General features: G+C 44.0%; 1 protein-coding gene across 3 annotated transcripts in view; it reads right to left on the minus strand.

Annotated features, from left to right (window-relative positions):
- Positions 1-8,595: 8,595 nt before the first annotated feature.
- The window catches only part of KIF5B (kinesin family member 5B), a 74,353-nt gene continuing 64,276 nt past the window's right edge, over positions 8,596-18,672 (minus strand). For 2 of the 3 annotated variants that reach the window (XM_074946181.1, XM_074946179.1), the window contains exon 26: positions 8,596-8,620. In XM_074946181.1, coding sequence (XP_074802282.1) covers positions 8,611-8,620 — 10 coding nt within the window. In that variant the 3' untranslated portion in view covers positions 8,596-8,610. Of the gene's footprint in view, positions 8,621-14,853; positions 17,478-18,672 lie in introns of those variants that run through there. The other variant, XM_074946180.1, reaches the window with a different exon arrangement.

Here is an 18,672-nt window from a genome sequence, read left to right on the forward strand (position 1 = left end):
AGTCTCAGTAGCTCAGATCTCTGTTGAAAGAAGCACATGAACAAATACAACTTTTTGCCGTTGAAAGAGAGAAGGGAAAAAAGATTCTGCTGGTAAATAGTAATATTACTACTGAACTTTCTTGTATTAATACTCAAGAGCTGCTAAGCAATGTCTTGTAATACCATAAACTGAAAAGGAAAAGCAAATAAGGCCTTTCATATTTTTTTTTAATTCCTACTTTACTTACCTGTTAATTTTGTTTCCTGTGGCTTGTTCAAAACACCACAGACCCTGGGTTTTCCTCTTTGGCCTGTATCAGACTGAAAGATTTTTGCACCCTCTAGTGGTCGCTTGTTATTCCTGCTTTCTAACAGAAGAGCTGTTAAGCTTATCTTCATTCCATAATGGGAGTCTGGCTACATTTTATCTTGGAGCCAAATTCCCCCTGGGTTGTATTGATCAAGTGAGTCACAGAAACCAAGTAAATAGGTAAGCAGGAATAATTCCCCTTACCCCCTCATGATTTAATTAATATGGCACAAATTCAGGGTCCTGATCAGTTCTTAATTTGTAATGAAAGAGGTGTGGGGGCTCAAGCAATTAGGTGTCAGGCAATTTTTTTACATTCATAACTGATGCAACCCAAGGTGACCGGGCTACTGCCAATCCTATTTGTGCCAGGGCTCAGACCTGGCACAAATTAAGCACTGGTCCTGATTAACACACATTTAGAGTAAAAAGAAAAGGAGTACTAGTGGCACCTTAGAGACTAACCAATTTATTTGAGCATAAGCTTTCGTGAACTACAGCTCACTTCTTATGCTCAAATAAATTGGTTAGTCTCTAAGGTGTCACTAGTACTCCTTTTCTTTTTGCGAATACAGACTAACACGGCTGCTACACTGAAACAACACATTTAGAGTGTGTATGTGTGGGGGGGGGCAGGGGAAGGGGAAGAACACACTGATAATTAGAGGAAGGGGGGGCACCTGGGGCTAAAGGGGAGTGGGCACTAGGGTGAGGGAGTGCCTCACTCTTCTTCCCAATTATTCTCAAGACTCCCTAAGGGAACACTGCAGCCAAAGGAAGCATCAGCTGGTGCTTGGTTATTCAGTCCATCGTATTTAGAGTACGGCTGCCAAGCCATTAAAAAAATTAATTGTGATTAATTGCACTGTTAAACAATAATAGAATACCATTTATTCAAATATTTTGGATGTTTTCTACATTTTCAAATATATTGATTTCAATTACAACAGAAAACAAAGTGTACAGTATTCACTTTATATTTATTTTTGATTACAAATATTTGCAATGTAAAAAACAAATAGTATTTTTCAGTTCACCTAATAAAAGTACTGTAGTATAATCTCTTTATCATAAAAGTTGAACTTAAAAATTTAGAATTATGTACAAAAAAACCCTGCATTCAAAAATAAAACAAAGTAAAAATTTAGAGCCTACAAGTCCAATCAGTCCTACTTCTTGTTCAGCCAATCACTCAGACCAGGGGTCGGCAACCTTTCAGAAGTGGTGTGCCGAGTCTTCATTTATTCACTCTAATTTAAGGTTTCGTGTGCCAGTAACACATTTTAACATTTTTAGAAGGTCTCTTTCTATAAGTCTATAATATATAACTAAACTAATGTTGTATGTAAAGTAAATAAAGTTTTTAAAACATTTAAGAAGCTTCATTTAAAATTAAATTAAAATGCAGTGTCCCCCAGACCGGTGGCCAAGACCCGGGCAGTGTGAGTGCCACTGAAAATCAGTTCACGTGCTGCCTTTGGCACGCATGCCATAGGTTGCCTACCCGTGACTCAGACAAACAAGTTTGTTTACATTTGCAGAAGATAATGCTGCCCGCTTCTTGTTTACAATGTCACCTGAAAGTGAGAACAGGTGTTTGCATGGCACTGTTGTAGCTGGCGTCACAAGATATTCACATGCCAGATGTGCTAAAGATTCATATATCCCTTAATGCTTCAACCACCATTCCAGACGGCATGTGTCCATGCTGATGACGGGTTCTGCTCAATAACAATCAAAAGTGATGCAGACCGACACATGTTCATTTTCATCATCTGAGTCAGTTTGGTTGGTTCGGGTTCTGTAGTTTCCTCATCGGAGTGTTGCTCTTTAAAGACTTCTGAAACGGTGCTTCACACCCCATCCCTCTCAGAGTTTGGAAGGCACTTCAGATTCTTATACCTTGGGTCAAGTGCTGTAGCTATCTTTAGAAATCTCACATTGGTACCTTCTTTGCATTTTGTCAACTCTGCAGTGAAAGCGTTCTTAAAACGAACAACATGCTGGGTCATCATCCAATAACATGAAATATATGGAAAAACAGAGCAGGAGTCATACAATTCTCCCCCAAGGAGTTCAGTCACAAATTTAATTAATGCATTATTTTTCTAACGAGTGTCATCAGCATGGAAGCATGTCCTCTGGAACAATGGCCGAAGCATCAAGAGGTATATGAATCTTTAGCGCATCTGGCAAGTAAATATCTTACAAAGCCAACTACAATAGTACCATGTGAACGCCCATTCACACTTTCAGGTGACGTAATTAATAAGTGACCAGCATTATCTCCCGTAAATGTAAACAAACTTGTTTCTCTTAGCGGTTGGCTGAACAAGAAGTAGGACTGAGTGGACTTGTAGGCTCTGAAGTTTTACATTGTTTTGTTTTTGAGTGCAGTTATGTAACAAAAAACCCCTACATTTGTAAGTTGCACTTTCATGATAAAGAGATTGCACTATGGTACTTGTATGAGCTGAATTGAAAAATACTATTTCTTTTGTTTATCATTTTTACAGTGCAAATATTTGTAATAAAAATTATATAAAGTGAGCACTGTACATTTCATATTCTGTATTGTAATTGAAAATGATGTATCTGAAAATGTAGAAAAACATCCACAAATATTTAATAAATTTCAATTGGTAGTCTATTGTTTAACAGTGCAAATAATCGTGATTAATTTTTTTGAGTTAATTGCGTGAGTTAACTGCAGTTAATCGACAGCCCTAATTTAGAGGAAACATGGAGGGAGGGCCAGGTAAACATATCCATGGATGATGATGATGCTTCTCTCCTCACACGAGGCAGACACCTTATGTTCTGAAGAGGCAGGGATCTCTATTGTCCTGAATATCTCCAAAATACATAACTTGATACAGTAAGGCAAGATATACCTAGAAGCTTTGCAGTCCCTTTCCTAGATGCATTGAATAGGACAAACAAAAAATCCACCCTTTCCCAAAGGTTGACACTGTCAGATACATTTTCAGAGCTTTGAAATGTCATGGGGATGGGGACAAAAATTAGACAATGTGATGTCCTGAATCAGGTAAAGGAAGGTGAAACCTGAGACATGGAGGTAAAGGCAGATAGAGAGGCCATACAGAGGGAAAGAGCGAGAGATCTAGAGCACTTGAGTTTGGATGCATCATCAGCCCTTGCTGGAACAAGTACTGACCACAAAGAAAATGACTACTCCTTTCCCTCAAGCTTCTTGGCTACTCTGGGAGCTTTGAGACTCAAATGATGGAAGAATCCAAAGTGCGTTCAGGAGTTTCTCACAGCTCTTGGGAAGCTGATGGGCACCTCCTACTGTACAGACACTGAAAAAATCCCTAGGACGCCACCACCTGCCTTGTCTCTGTGAGTCAAGGGAAGTTGAAAAGGACTAGGGAAATTGGAACCAAGAGCCCCAATCCCTTCAACCTCAATTTGAGGGAAACTAGAATACAGGCTGGGGTAGAGAGAGCTGCACCACTGTAGCACTTCAGTGTAGGTGCTACCTACACCAGTAGGAGGAGTTTTCCATGCTCCTGAGTGTCATACCTGGGTCAAGCTAATATTCTAGTGTAGATCAGCCCTCACATAAAATACTCTGTAAATGCCTAACGTTTCTACCAGGATGCTAAATGATCATGTAAAATGTCCTATCGTATCAGCACAGATGAAGGTGTGAAACAGATAGGATAGCACTGAAATTTACACGTTGTTGAGCTAATTTACATTTTATACTGTTGCTGACAAAGCAAAATCAAGCATCCACTGGCCCCACAACTGATGCCACAGATAGCGCCAATATGATGTTATCAGCCATGAAACGTATTTCTTTAGTTCACTCTAATTCAGTGGTCTCCAAACTTTTTTGATCACACACCCCTATCAGTAAAAAAATTTGAGCACGCACCCCCAATATATGTATATTTATTTATGTATAAATTATATACATCTACTACTGTACTAATATATTGTGTAAATTATAAAACACACACAAAAAATAGAAATTAAAAAACAAAACAATATTTTTAAATAATTATTTTATTTATTAATGGTACAAACAACCTTTTTGCTCTCACTAAAAAAAATTAATAATATTTTAGTGAGAGCAATGTGATTGAGTATGCTTTATTATTTTTGAAAATCTTGGTTTAACGCTTTGTGATACGGGGGCGCTCAGGGTGGGGGTGCGGGGTCTGGGAGGGAGTTAGGGTGTGGGAGGGCGCTCAAGGTGGGGAGACGGGGTCTGGGAGGGAGTTAGGGTGTGGGAGGGCGCTCAGGGTAGGGGTGCGGGGTGTGGGAGGGAGTTAGGGTGTGGGAGGGCGCTCAGGGTGGGGAGGCGGGGTGTGGGAGGGCGCTAGGGTGGGGAGGCGCTCAGGGTGTGGGAGGCGGGGTGTGGGAGGGAGTTAGGTTGTGGGAGGGCGCTCAGGGTGGGGAGGCGGGGTGTGGGAGGGCGCTAGGGTGTGGGAGGGCGCTCAGGGTGGGGAGGCGGGGTGTGGGAGGGAGTTAGGTTGTGGGAGGGCGCTCAGGGTGGGGAGGCGGGGTGTGGGAGGGCGCTAGGGTGTGGGAGGGCGCTCAGGGTGGGGAGGCGGGGTGTGGGAGGGCGCTAGGGTGGGGAGGCGCTCAGGGTGTGGGAGGCAGTTAGGTTGTGGGAGGGCGCTCAGGGTGGGGAGGCGGGGTGTGGGAGGGAGTTAGGTTGTGGGAGGGCGCTCAGGGTGGGGAGGCGGGGTGTGGGAGGGCGCTAGGGTGGGGAGGCGCTCAGGGTGTGGGAGGCAGTTAGGTTGTGGGAGGGCGCTCAGGGTGGGGAGGCGGGGTGTGGGAGGGCGCTAGGGTGGGAAGGTGCTCAGGGTGGGGAGGCGGGGTGTGGGAGGGAGTTAGGGTGTGGGAGGGCGCTCAGGGTGGGGAGGCGGGGTGTGGGAGGGAGTTAGGGTGTGGGAGGGCGCTCAGGGTGGGGAGGCGGGAGGAGGCTCAGGGCTGGGGCAGGCAGGAGGGGCAGAGCACTTACCTGGGGCAGCTCCTGTTTGGTGCGGGGGGGCGGGGTGCAGGTGGCTCTGCGCAGGGCAGCACCACCCCATGGCCACGATGCTGGGAGCTGCTCCCCCCCGCCGGCAGGCAGGCAGGCAGGGCCACCCGGAACGCAGCGGCTTTAGGGGCTCAGGGGGCCCCGGGGCCCGGCCTGCCGCTCTAAAGCCCCGTTCGGAACGCGGCCCTGCGGGCACCGGCCGGAGGACTCCGGAGGAGCAGGGGCAGCCCGCGGCCGGAGAGAAGCGGCGCTTTCCCCTTCAAAGCGCCGCTTCTCTCCGGCCGGCTTTGAAGGGGAAAGCGCCGCTTCTTTCCAGCCGCGGGCTGCGCGGCTGCCCCTGCTCCTCCACGGGCCGGGGACTCAGCGCCAGCCCCCTTCCCCCCCCTCCGGCGGTGCTCCCCCTGCCGCGCCCCCAATCGATCGTCTTGCGCACCCCGCTTTGGAGGCCGCTGCTCTAATTCACCCTACATTTGCATAAACCCAGTGGAACACATGCTTACAACACTGGGGGGAGGGGATCCATGCACACTTTGGTCTCAGAACAGATGCCGTGGGACGAACTTCCCATTCAATCTGCAGGAAAGAGATGGGAGAGGTGACATCTCCGCTCCGTTACACCCACAGTAGCGCAGGTCTAGGATTTCTCCGGTCTTGGTTTATGCCACTTTCCTTTTCTTCCTGGAGGCAGTCATCGAGACGCCGCTTTCTTAACAGCTCAGAAGCAGAAGGCAGTTAGTATGCTTAGCTGTGGAGCGATTTGTCTGAACTATATAAATATGTGTAGTGTGTATCAATATTCTGGTTCAGCTGTGGATCATCAGTGTAGGTTGTTCCTTTTCAAAGACATTGGTGCGGCTTCTTAAAGCTACCATGTAGGTTTAATGATGGGGTTCAGAGTAGCAGCCGTGTTAGTCTGTGTTCGCAAAAAGAAAAGGAGGACTTGTGGCACCTTGGAGACTAACACATTTATTTGAGCATATGTAGGTTTAAGGGACTTTTAAGGTAAAGTAACTGCTACGCCCCAACCCCAGTCTAATTTCTTGCACCATCTTTACAACAACCATAACCAGCAACACCTGAAGTCAACAAAACACTGAGCGACTGACTTGTCGGCTGCTTCCCCATGCTTATTGTTAGAAAGCACATGAAGAGGGGTTGGCAGGTTGTGCAGAAGGGACAGAGTAATGGGACAGGTTTCAGAGTAGCAGCCGTGTTCGTCTGTATTCGCAAAAAGAAAATGAGGACTTGTGGCACCTTAGAGACTAACACATTTATTTGAGCATGAGCTTTCGTGAGCTACATCCGATGAAGTGAGCTGTAGCTCACAAAAGCTTATGCTCAGATAAATGTGTTAGTCTCTAAGGTGCCACAAGTCCTTCTTTTCTTTTTAGTAATGGGACAGTATATTGTAGGGATGGTTATTAGCATGTGTGTAGGTTCTTTTAATGGTTTCTTTGTAACACTGTCACCTTAGGAATAAATGTACCTGTTTAGAAAGGGCTGTGTGGTAACTTTAAAACATGGGCAGTTGCAGCTGTTCATAGCCTTTGAAGAGAAAGCAAAGCAGAGACTATGGCTTTTCGGGTGGTCTGACTTGCTGGGGAATTCACAGGGGAGGCAGGGAACTGTGCAGCCTCAGTCACAAGCAACGTTCCCTCTAATTTTTTTCATTCATGTGCGGAATACATTTTGTTATGTGCACGGAGGTATGTGCAGATGTGCGCCACCAGTAGAAACAAAAAAAACCTACATATAATATATGTTTTTTAAAAGTTACCATAGGGATAATTATTCCAGTCAGGACAAGTTAGGCATTTTAGAACTCACTAGTCAAAGAATTAAATTTACTAAATTTACGTGTAAGAGAAATAAAAATTATGAAATGTATAGACCTGTCAAAACACTAAAACAACACATTTTGAAAGAATAAAATGAGAGAGAATATATGTGCAGAAAGAACCAAGAAGTAACAACAATAATATAAGTATGTGTGAGGAGGTGTGTGCAAGAGAATGTGTGTGTGTGAGACACAGAGACAGTGTGTGTTATAGCTGCTGGGGAAGTTTCTGAGGCCTGGTCTACACTATGAGTTTAGGTCGGATTTAGCAGTGTTAAATCAAATTAACCCTGCACCCATCCACACAACAAAGCCATTTTTTCCGACATAAAGGGCTCTTAAAACCGATTTCTGTACTCCTCCCCGACCAGGGGATTAGTGCTGAAATCGACATTGCCGTTTCGAATTAGGGTTAGTGTGGATGCAATTTGAAGGTATTGGCCTCCGGGAGCTATCCCACAGTGCACCATTGTGACCGCTCTGGACAGCACTCTGAACTCGGATGCACTGTACAGGAAAAGCCCCGGGAACTTTTGAATCTCATTTCCTGTTTGGCCAGGCGAGTTCATCAGCACAGGTGACCATGCAGTGCCAGAATCGAAAAAGAGCTCCAGCATGGACCGAAAGGGAGGTACTGGATCTGATAGCTGTATGGGGAGAGGAATCTGTGCTATCAGAACTCCGTTCCTAAAGACGAAATGCCAAAACATTTCAAAAAATCTCCGAGGCCATGAGGGACAGAGGCTACAGCAGGGACGGAACATAGTGCCACGTGAAACTTAAGGAGCTCAGACAAGCGTACCAGAAAATCAAAGAATCAAACTGACACTGCGGGACAGACATGCCACTTCTATGCTGAGCTGCATGCAATTCTAGGGGGGCCTGCCACCACTACCCCACCCCTGTCCGTGGACTCCGATGATGGAGTACTCTCCACCATGCCTGAAGATTTTGCAGACAAGGAGGATGAGCTTGAGGAGAGCACACAGCACACCATTCTCCCCGACAGCCAGGATCTTTTTATCACCCTGTCTGAAATACCCTCCCAACCCAACCAAGCTGGAGACGGGACCTCTGGTGAGTATACCTTTTTAAATATAATAAATGTTCTAAAAGCAAGCATTTTTTAATGATTAAATAGCCCTGAGGACTTGGGATGCATTCGTGGCCAGTACAGCTACTGGAAAAGTCTGTTAACGTGTCTGGGGATGGAGCGGAAATCCTCTAGGGACATCTCCATGAAGCTCTCCTGGAGGTACTCTAAAAGCCTTTGCAGAAGGTTTCTGGGGAGAGCAGCCTTATTCCGTCCTCCATGGTAGGATACTTTACCACGCCACGCTAGTAGCAAGTAATCTGGTATCATTGCATGACAAAGCCTGGCAGCGTATGGTCCCGGTGCTTGCTGGCATTCAAGCAACAATCCGTTCTTTATCTCTCTGTGTTATCCTCAGGAGAGTGATATCGTTCATGGTAACCTGGTTGAAATAGGGGAATTTAATTAAGGGGACATTCAGAGGTAGCCATTCCTACTGGGCTGTTTGGCTGTGGCTGAAAAGAAATCCTCCCCGCAGATAGCCACGCGGTAGGGGGGCGGGGGGGGGGGCATTGGCGCTGAGCTGTTCATGTTTGGCTAGCAGGGATCTTCCCTGATACCAGCCACGCGGTGGGGTGAGGGGTAAAGAAATCATCCCAGAGAATTGGATGGGGGGAGAGGGGGTTAGTTTGATTTCTGCTGCTGCACGTTAACAGGAAAACCGCAGCACTAAATGGCCAACTCAACGTGCTTTACTTGGTATGGGAAAGGAGGGCGCTGCTGTTCTGAAGGTTGCAGAAGCCGAAAGACTATGGCTTACCATGGCCGCCTGCAAGCCGAATTCTGTTGCCCAGCACTGTGTGTGTGATCTCTAACACCACAGCTGCAGGCACTCAATATAAGATGCAAAATGCGACCTCATACCAAAATCACATGTGCTATGTAATGTGAATAGTGTTGTTCACCGTGAAAGAGTACAGCCATTGCTCTGTAAATGTATCTTTTTAAATACTTCACTCCCTTTTTTTCCTCCAGCAGCTGCAAATGTTTCAAGCCTCCCTCCTCCGTCCCAAAGGCTATCTCAGATAAGGCGGCGAAAAAAACGCACGCACGATGAAATGTTCTATGAGCTCATTCAGTTGTCTGGCACTGACAGAGCTCAGCAGAATGTGTGGAGGGACACAATAGCAGAGTACAGGAAAGTGGCCGATGAACGTGAGGAGAGGTGGTGGCAGGAAGATCAGAGGAGGCATGAGGGAACGCTGGGGCTACTGCGGGATCAAACGGACATGCTCTGGTGTCTGGTGGAGGTTCATGAACGGCAGCAGGATCACAGACTGCCGCTGCAGCCCCTGTTTAACCACCCTCCCTCTTCCCCAAGTTCCATCGCCTCCTCACCCAGATGCCCAAGAACACAGGGGGGAGGCTCTGGGCACCCAACCACTCCACCCCAGTGGACAGCCCAAGCAACAGAAGGCTGTCATTCAACAAGTTTTGAAGTGGACTTTTCCTTCCCTCCTACTCTCCTCCCACACCCCACCTGGGCTACCTTGTGAGTTATCTCCCTATTTTTGTAATAAATTAATAAAGAATACATGTTTTTTAAACGATAGTGACTTTATTTCCTTTGCAAGCAAGCTGTGATCGAGGGGGGGGGGGGGTGGCTTACAGGGAATTTAGAGGAAACCAAGGAGGCGGGTTTTCATCAAGGAGAAACAAACAGAAATGTCACACAGTACCCTGGTCAGTCATGAAACTGGTTTTCAAAGCTTCTCTGATGCGTAGCACTTCCTGCTGTGCTCTTCTAACTGCCCTGGTGTCTGGCCGCACGTATTCAGTGACCAGGCGATTTGCCTTAACCTCCCACCCCGCCATAAACGTCTCCCCCTTACTCTCACAGAGATTTTGGAGCATGAACCAAGCAGCAATAACAATGGGAATATTGGTTTCGCTGAGGTCTGAGCAAGTCAGTAAACTGCGCCAGCGACCCTTTAAATGTCCAAATGCACACTCTACCACCATTCTGCACTTGCTAAGCCTACAGTTGAACAGCTCCTCACTACTGTCCAGGGTTCCTGTGTATGGCTTCATGAGCCAGGGCATTAAGCGGTAGGCTGAGTCCCCAAGGATAAGTATAGGCATTTCAACACCCCCAACAGTTATTTTCCAGTCTGGGAAGTAAATGCCTTCCTGCAGCAGTTTAAACAGACTAGAGTTCCTGAAGACGTGAGCCTCATGAACCTTTCCCGGCCACCCCACGTTGATGTTGGTGAAACGTCCCTTGTGATCCACCAGTGCTTGCAGCACCACTGAAAAGTACCCAGTGCGGTTTATGTACTGGTTGCCCTGGTGATCCGGTCCCAAGATAAGGATGTGCGTTCCATCTATAGCCCCACCACAGTTAGGGAATCCCATTGCAGCAAAGCCATCTAGTATGAGCTGCACATTTCCCAGAGTCACTACCTTTGATAGCAGCTGCTCAATGATTGCATTGGCTACTTGCATCACAGCAACCCCCACAGTAGATTTGCCCACTCCAAATTGATTACTGACAGGTAGCTGTCTGGCATTGCAAGCTTCCACAGGGCTATTGCCACTCTCTTATGAACTGTGAGAGCTGCTCTCTTCTTGGTATTCTTCTGCTTCAGGGCAGGGGAAAGCAAGTCACAAAGTTCCATGAAAGTGCCCTTATGCATGTGAAAGTTTCGGAGACACTGGGAATCATCCCAAACCTGCAACACTATGTGGTCCCACCACTCTGTGCTAGTTTCCCAGGCCCAGAATCGGCGTTCCACAGCTTGACCGTACCCCAGTAACACCATGATCTCCAAATTGCTGGGGACCGTGGTTTTAGAGAAATCTGTGTTCATGTCCTCATCACCGCGCTGCAGTCACCTCCTCGCCTGGTTTTTCAGGTGCTGGTTCTGCATAAACTGCACGATAATGCGCAAGGTGTTTACAATGGTCATAACTGCTGCGGTGAGCTGAATGGGCTCCATGCTTGCCGTGCTATGGCGTCTGCTTGGGCAATCCAGGGAAAAGGGCGCAAAATGATTTTCTGCTGTTGCTTTCAAAGAGGGAGGGAGGGTTGACTGACGACATTTACCCATAACCACCCGCAACAAATTTTTGGCCCCATCAGGCATTGGGAGCTCAGCCCAGAATTCCAATGGGCAGTGGGGACTGCGGAAACTGGGATAGCTACCCACAGTGCACCGCTCGGAATGTCAACGCTTGCCACGGTACTGTGGACGCACACTGCCGAATTAATGTGCTTAGTGTGGACACATGCACTCGACTTTATACAGTCTGTTCCCAAAAATCGACTTCTGTAAAATCGGAGTACTTTCGTAGTGTAGACATGGCCATTTTTAGAGACACTGTTTGCTGTCTCTTTAAGGCACTCACAGAAGGCTCCCCTGCTCTGTCCTGAGCCCTGCTGTCTCTTCTCACGGGGAGGCAGGGGAGAGAGAGTGTGTGTGAGAGTGAGACTGTGTGAGCTGGCTGCTGGGAAAGTCTCAGAAACCATGTGCTATCTCTTTAAGAAAGGCACTCAGTCACTCGTGGTTCAGACCTGAGATTGCAACAGCTCCACCTCCGAGTCCTCCTGAGCCAGGCTGTCCCCTCTCCCCTGCTCTGTGGAGATGGGGTACAGGCGCGGGGATAGGAGGGGGTCACCCTGACATCAGCACCTTCCTCTCTCCCGCCCTACTCTGCACAGCCAGCAGGAGGGTCCCAGGAGCAGGTGCAGCATGGAGCAATGTGGCTGCAAAGCAGCGGGGGAAGGAGCACCTCAACACATGCTGCCAGCTGTACATACTCTGCTAGTCAACTGGGCAGCACTTGAATCTCTCCTGGGTGGCCACCCAACAGCGCAGCACAGCTTACAGGGAACACAGGTCACAAGGGAGCATGACATGTGTCTCCACCCAAGAGATGTAAGGGCTGTGGTGCTGGAAGCCTAAAGAGTGAGTACCCTTGCTGGATCATGAAGGCGAATATAGGTGCTCTTGCCCTGAATTGTGATAATGATGACAAAGGGGTTTAATTGTACTTGGTTTTAGAGATCGATTAAGTGATCTTCGATCAATTGGTTGTGCCCAGGAGAACTAATGAAACTGCTTTCATGATTATTTCTCTATCTAGTATCCTTTACTTATCCTGCTGTATAATTCATGGCTCCATACAAAAAAAGTAAATTAGGAAGGCTTCTGAAAAAATTGTCTTGCTTTCAGAAAGGTCTAGTAAAATTAGATTTGAAGTCTAAAGGTCTAGGGAAGGCTGAGACGACTTTGGTAGCAGTATTTAAAATAAAGTACCTCCCTTACCTCTTAGTTTCCTGTTTTTATGCAACATTTTAATTAAGTAAAGCTAGAAAGCATTTTGTTAATCTGGAATAATGTGGACAGAGAAAAATATAACAAACTGAGGTAACTGGATCCAGAGGCTGAATTCTGCTTTGACCTCTTACCCCTATAGTATTGAAAATTTTTGTGCAAAGTGGCCATCTTTCAGATGTATCATGATGCTGAAAGGGCAGATTTTCATGTGTCTCTTATTTTGCTTCTTTCCTGCATTGCTGCCGAAGCAAGCCCAGATCAAGCCATATGTACTATAAGTCTGTACATAAAACCCCAGTTTCTGGAGTCATGTAAGTACAGATTCAGTGAGCTTTCATTTAAAAGTTTCTCACCTCATGATTGTGTAGAAAATGTGAATGGAGTATGACTGGTGTACTGACATCTGCCAGAAGTGGGCAGAGAGCTGGAAGCAATAATTCAGATTTGAATTGCCCCATTCACTTCATTTGGGGTGTTAACTCCAAGACCATCTGCTCTGGTGGAGCCTTCTGCCACCTTTACAATGGACTGCGTAGCAGGAAAAGAGTTTAATAGGCCCAGTCCATTTAGGCTTATCTACACTAGAAAATTAGGTTGATTTAACTACATTGGTTCAGTGTGTGAAAAATCCACAGCCCTCAGCAGCATTGTTACAGTGACCTAAGTCCCTGTGTAGACAGCACTAGGTCTACAGAATTCTTCCATCAACTTAGCTACCCCCTCTCAGGGAAGTTCATTATCTACACAGGTGGTGCTCAAAGTTTTTCAGTTGCCCCCACCCCCTCTTACCAGTAACTGAATCTGTCTGCGCCCCATTCTCCAATTACTACACAGCCAAGGCTTCCTCAGCTGGGGAGCTTGGGCTGAAGGCACAGCCAAGGATAGAACTGTGGGGGAGCAGTGGAGCTGAGGCTGGAGGCTGAACAGGGTTGGAGACAGAGCTGGTCTGAGGACAGAGTGTGGCTGGAAGCATGGTGCTCCCTCCCTGCCCCGTATCATGGCTGGCCTTCTCTCTGCACCTCCCCTCCCAGGGGGTGTGCCCCACGGTTTGATAAACACTGATCTACACCAACGAGAACCCCACCCACAGGCATAGGTAGTGTCTACACCAAAGCACTACTGTGGTGTAGCTGTGCTGCTGTAGCATTTTAAGGGTAGACATACCCTTGGTAAAAGTACTAGGGAGTCACATGCTGCAGCCCTCTGGCTCTTGAAGTAGGGGGACCTTGTTGCTGCATTCCCTGTTGCCATCCCTGTCTAGAATGGGAAGGCATCCTCTGTTGTTGCATGAGAGCACAGCCACAGTATGGGGAGGACATCGTGCTGTCATTGTGCCTATGACCTCAGACTGCTTTACTCCTGCCCTGTTACCCATTTTTTGCATTCCTCAAATTGCTGGGGTGAGGGAGAGAAGCAGTGTCAGCATACTTTTCTCTTCCCCACTGTCACTCTAACCTGCCCTCTAGAATAGTTTATGAAACAATCTAACCAAGGGGATGTAGTGGAAGGTTGGTAATGACTCTCTCCCATAACCAGGAAATGGTGTACTGAAGTATTTTAAAGGCAAAATAGCAGTTAATATCCATGGATGTGCTTTTATCCCGTTTTTAAGAAAAAGGAACTGGCTGCTGTAGTCAGACTTTAGCCAGTTCAGTGTGACCACTATTACTGACAAGCCAAGTGAAAGGGCTGCACTGAGCAATTAGGGAAGTCTCTATACCTAGAAGTTTCTCACACCTACCACATAGGCCTGTGTATTTAGAGTGCCTGTGTGTTTTCTACTTCAAACAAATCCCCTACAAATCATTTTGAGGAGGGGTGGTTTTTTTTTTGGGGGGGGGGGGGAGGAAGAGAGGAGGAGAGAAGAGAGATTTTGGCTTTATCCTGATTTCATACTTAATTAGAAGCAACTATAGAAGTCAGTGAAGATACTGGTGAAAAGGAAATCAAATCCAAGCTCTCTTCTCCATATCAGTTTATTTAGGAAAACAGCATATGCTATCAATGCCTCTGTCTTTGTGGTGGGTTGACAAATCCACTGCTGAAGCAGCTCACACCATATTTAAAAGTCTTGTCATGAATAAGATGCAATCAATCTTGGAAGCTTTTCATAACATGAATTTACAAGAGTGAAAAAACGCAAACTGTTAAGACCGATGGAATAATCTTTTTCCAACACCTACACTAACCGACATTAACTACACAAAGGCTCTAATAAAGTGGAGTATAACAATTATAACCCACAACAAAATACATGTTGTCTTGCCAAGTGAAAAGTATTAATATGAAGCTGACTCAATGACACTATTGCAAGGTCTTAATAAAGTTCACTACATTTCAAAGTTTTTTTTCTCTTTATTTAAACACAGATACATTTACAGCATGCAGGTAAGTTAAAACTAGATGGCGTCTTCTCCAAACCAATTATGTTTTAATGCATCTTCATGTACTGAAATTAAGTCACTGTGTTCCACAGGTAGACTTGTCATCTCATGTCAAATTTAGAGTTACACACAGTAGTGAGTCAGTATTTAAGTTATGCAAATAATTTAGTTGCTCAACATGAATAAATATTATTCCTTTATTTAAGTTCCTACTCTAAACCATTTTTAAAAAATATGATCCAGAGGAACATAAAAATAAAAACCACTCAGACTGCAAATTGAAACAGCAATGCATTTAACAGTCTATTACAGATTTAATTTACAAAACAGTAACTGTCCTGTCCAGATGACCTACCATAACTGAATCAAAAAGAACAAAAAAGCCATTTCTTTGAAAATTGTAAGTTGCAATTCTTGGTAAACTTCATAAAAGCTTAAAACAAAAAAGCTTAGATATAAAAAAAAAGTGATGTACATTTTGAGCTACATGCTAGTTACAGTTTATTTTACTGCTTATTACACAGCAATGTTCAGCACCAATACCCGTGATACATTACTAACAGGAATGAAACTACCATCTACATGAGAAAAAGATCCTGCTTCATCTGAGAATATTTCCAAGGAAGCCAGTTTTTAGCCAGTGTAAAGTAAAATATGTAGAGGTCTGAAAATGTGCAATTAATATTCAGAGATAATGGACAAGGCTGTTTCCATTAAGAGGACTCCATTTAAAACCATCTATCATAACTGCCACTTCACTGTCCTCTTTCCTTGATATGCTGACTTTATCATGCTTCAGAAGAATTTGCACAATTAGGACTGATAGAAACACACTCCAAAGAGCAAAAATAGGTCTTTAAAGGTTGAAAACTCCAAAACATTGACGATTTCTGGCTGATGCAAACAAATAGGTTTAAAAATCTAACCTATTACAAAAGTCAAGCTGCAGTAGTTAGCAAGGAAACAGAAAAAAGTATGTTGAATTAAGGTCTAAGATTTGAGTATGCTACATCATAGCACAAATATTTTACTTTGTATAAAAAGTTTTTAAAAAAGTGATTTACTATTGAGGTCCTTATGGAGCTTTTAGGTTTCCATTATGCCTGATGAATAGCCAAAAAAGGTCAGACCACTAATATTAAAGATAACATTAACTGGTTCAGGACAAAACTATTTGAACTCTCTTTCATATCATTAAGTTCCTTCCCTCTCAAAGATCTGGTAACATTTCTATCTTTTGAGAAGGACTGTTCTAAAAATATAGTGGCTAAAACCCTAGGAATAAATTACACAAATGATGAAATTACCACATTAAAAGCCTGATCCTAATCTCAGTGGAAGTTATGGGTGCTCAAAACCTCTGAAAAATCAGCTCAAAACCAAAACAGTTTATTTGTTGTTAGCCAATCCTACAGAACTATATTGCAAAGAGAAAAAGAAAAAAGTTTGATACAACTACTGTAGAGTAGACATTTAAATATTTCTAGAAGTAAACAGATTACAATACAATTCAGTTTAGCACAGTTTTTACATATGTCTCTGGGATTACTGGCTGTATCAGCTATGAAAATGTTTTTTTGCCTCCATTATTAGTGGATTTTAATTAATTATCCAGCTGTTCAACTGACTCATTTTCTCAAATTGAAAGTTTAAATTTCATCAAGAATTCCAGTATGTATACAGTATTGGAAACATAAGAACTGAATCCTAGATTACTCTAGCTCATTTCAGTGTATGCTAAATTAGTGAAAAATATCTGTTTGTCCAACTCAGGTGACAGTGAACAAGCTCATCAGAATGAAGCAGAATGTTTTCATTCCATCAAGCTATGCATAGAATAAAGAACAGGACAGATGAAATATTCTATAGCCAAAGCCTTTTCCCATGTAAACTTAAGTTTACTCTTGTTACTTGTACAGTATTTAACTCAAAATATCATTACAGGTATTTAATCAGATAACAGTTAAACAGCCTTGTTCAAACTGAAATCTTTAGTTCTGTGGTTTCAAGATTTAAGTGCCTGATGGCAGCTGTCATAAGCACACTTCAGTATTTCCACACTGTACAAATAATATTAGTCCTGGCTACATAGAACATCACTTAAGGAGAACTTCAATGCACAGTGCTGTTCTAACTCAGAGTGGGAAAAGTAGTGTTATTTAAAGTGGTAAAAATTAAAAAAAAAAAAAAAAACGAAAAAAATGTCAACATTGTTCCACATTCCCTAAGACAATAAAATGTACACAAATTAAGCTAGGAAATTTGAACTAAGATTTTCTTAACATACATTCAACTTGGCACAGTGCAGACTAAATTTAAGACATGAAAGACAAACTGTAATGGACAGGGCTACACTTGAAGTAACATGTCATTTTTCAAGACGCCAAAATTGCACTCTAGTTTTGTTGGGAAATCAGCAGAATTTGTAGGAGGGGAGAGCGCTGTACAGGCCAGGTATAATTTATACATTTTCAAAAAATAATCCTACAATCCTCAATGGCAGAGATTAGTGTCATGGAATGACACACTCTGCATGATATCCAATCATCTTCATATTTCATTTACTTTTCAGCAACTATAAAGAAAAAGACAGTTAAATAGATATGCAAACATATGCCAATGACATGAAATATAATCATTTATACTAATTAAGAACAAGGTGCTTAGTGCTATTTTCAATATCCTTTCCATTTCAACCTTTAGTTGGTTTCATCAAAATTGACTGTCTGAAGTTTGCTTTATACCTCACGATGTCAAAATGAGCAACAGGCATGTTTGTTTTAAATACCTTGATGTCTACAATTTACAGGAAGATAAAACAATCGTAATTACTGCAAGCTACTTATGTAGCCAATTCCCTGGAAGGCAGGAAAAAAAGACTTTTCTATCCTGTGTCTTCTTTTCTATTTCCAGAAGCTGGGAATGGGCGACAGGGGATGGATCACTTGATGATTACCTGTTCTGTTCATTCCCTCTGGGGTACCTGGCATTGGCCACTGTCAGAAGACAGGATACTGGTCTAGATGGACCTTTGGTCTGACCCAGTATGGCTGTTCTTATATTAATACAAACACATAATATGCCAATACTTCCTATGACCATTGCCCATGTATATAAATTTGGCAGCTACTTAGAACTGATATTTTGGCAGTTTTCAGCATGTAAGATTTTCACTGAGGCGGGTGGTGGTTGGGTGCAGCACCTGATAAAGATGCTCTTCAAATTGTATCTTTACAGTTGTTTTAGAAAGAAGGGGGTGTTTGGAATGAGACATCCTTACCCACTAGTCATCCCCAAAAGGCTGGGTTGTAAGGGTAGTAGACTAATAATTACCCTTCTTTTGTTTTATGAATATTTTTTCATGAAAACAATTAAATTACATTACCTATTAAAAAGTGGACTCCCTGTTTCTTCCAAGACCTCTAAAAGCCTGCCACTCAGTAAGTTTCAAGTGTGAAATATCCATACTAACCCTGGCAGAAATGGTTAAATAATGTACCTACATTTCCAATCTCCCACACATTCTGCCACACACCTGTTCAGAACAAAATACCATTGTTGGGTGGCTGGAAAGTGGGGAGGTAGAGAGGAACAGGTGATAAGGTTTTTGACATGATCTGCAGACTGAGGAGAAATTTATGAGTTTTCAATGGTAAAACTGATGTAACTGCCCAAAGAGAGCACAACTCCATTTGTCCATACACTGGTAATGTTTTTTTACTCTGTAAAATTAAATGTGAAAAGCATAAATACTAGGGGCCATTACCATG

This window comes from Natator depressus, chromosome 2 (genome assembly GCF_965152275.1).
Source record: "Natator depressus isolate rNatDep1 chromosome 2, rNatDep2.hap1, whole genome shotgun sequence".
Lineage (NCBI taxonomy): Eukaryota > Metazoa > Chordata > Testudines > Cheloniidae > Natator > Natator depressus.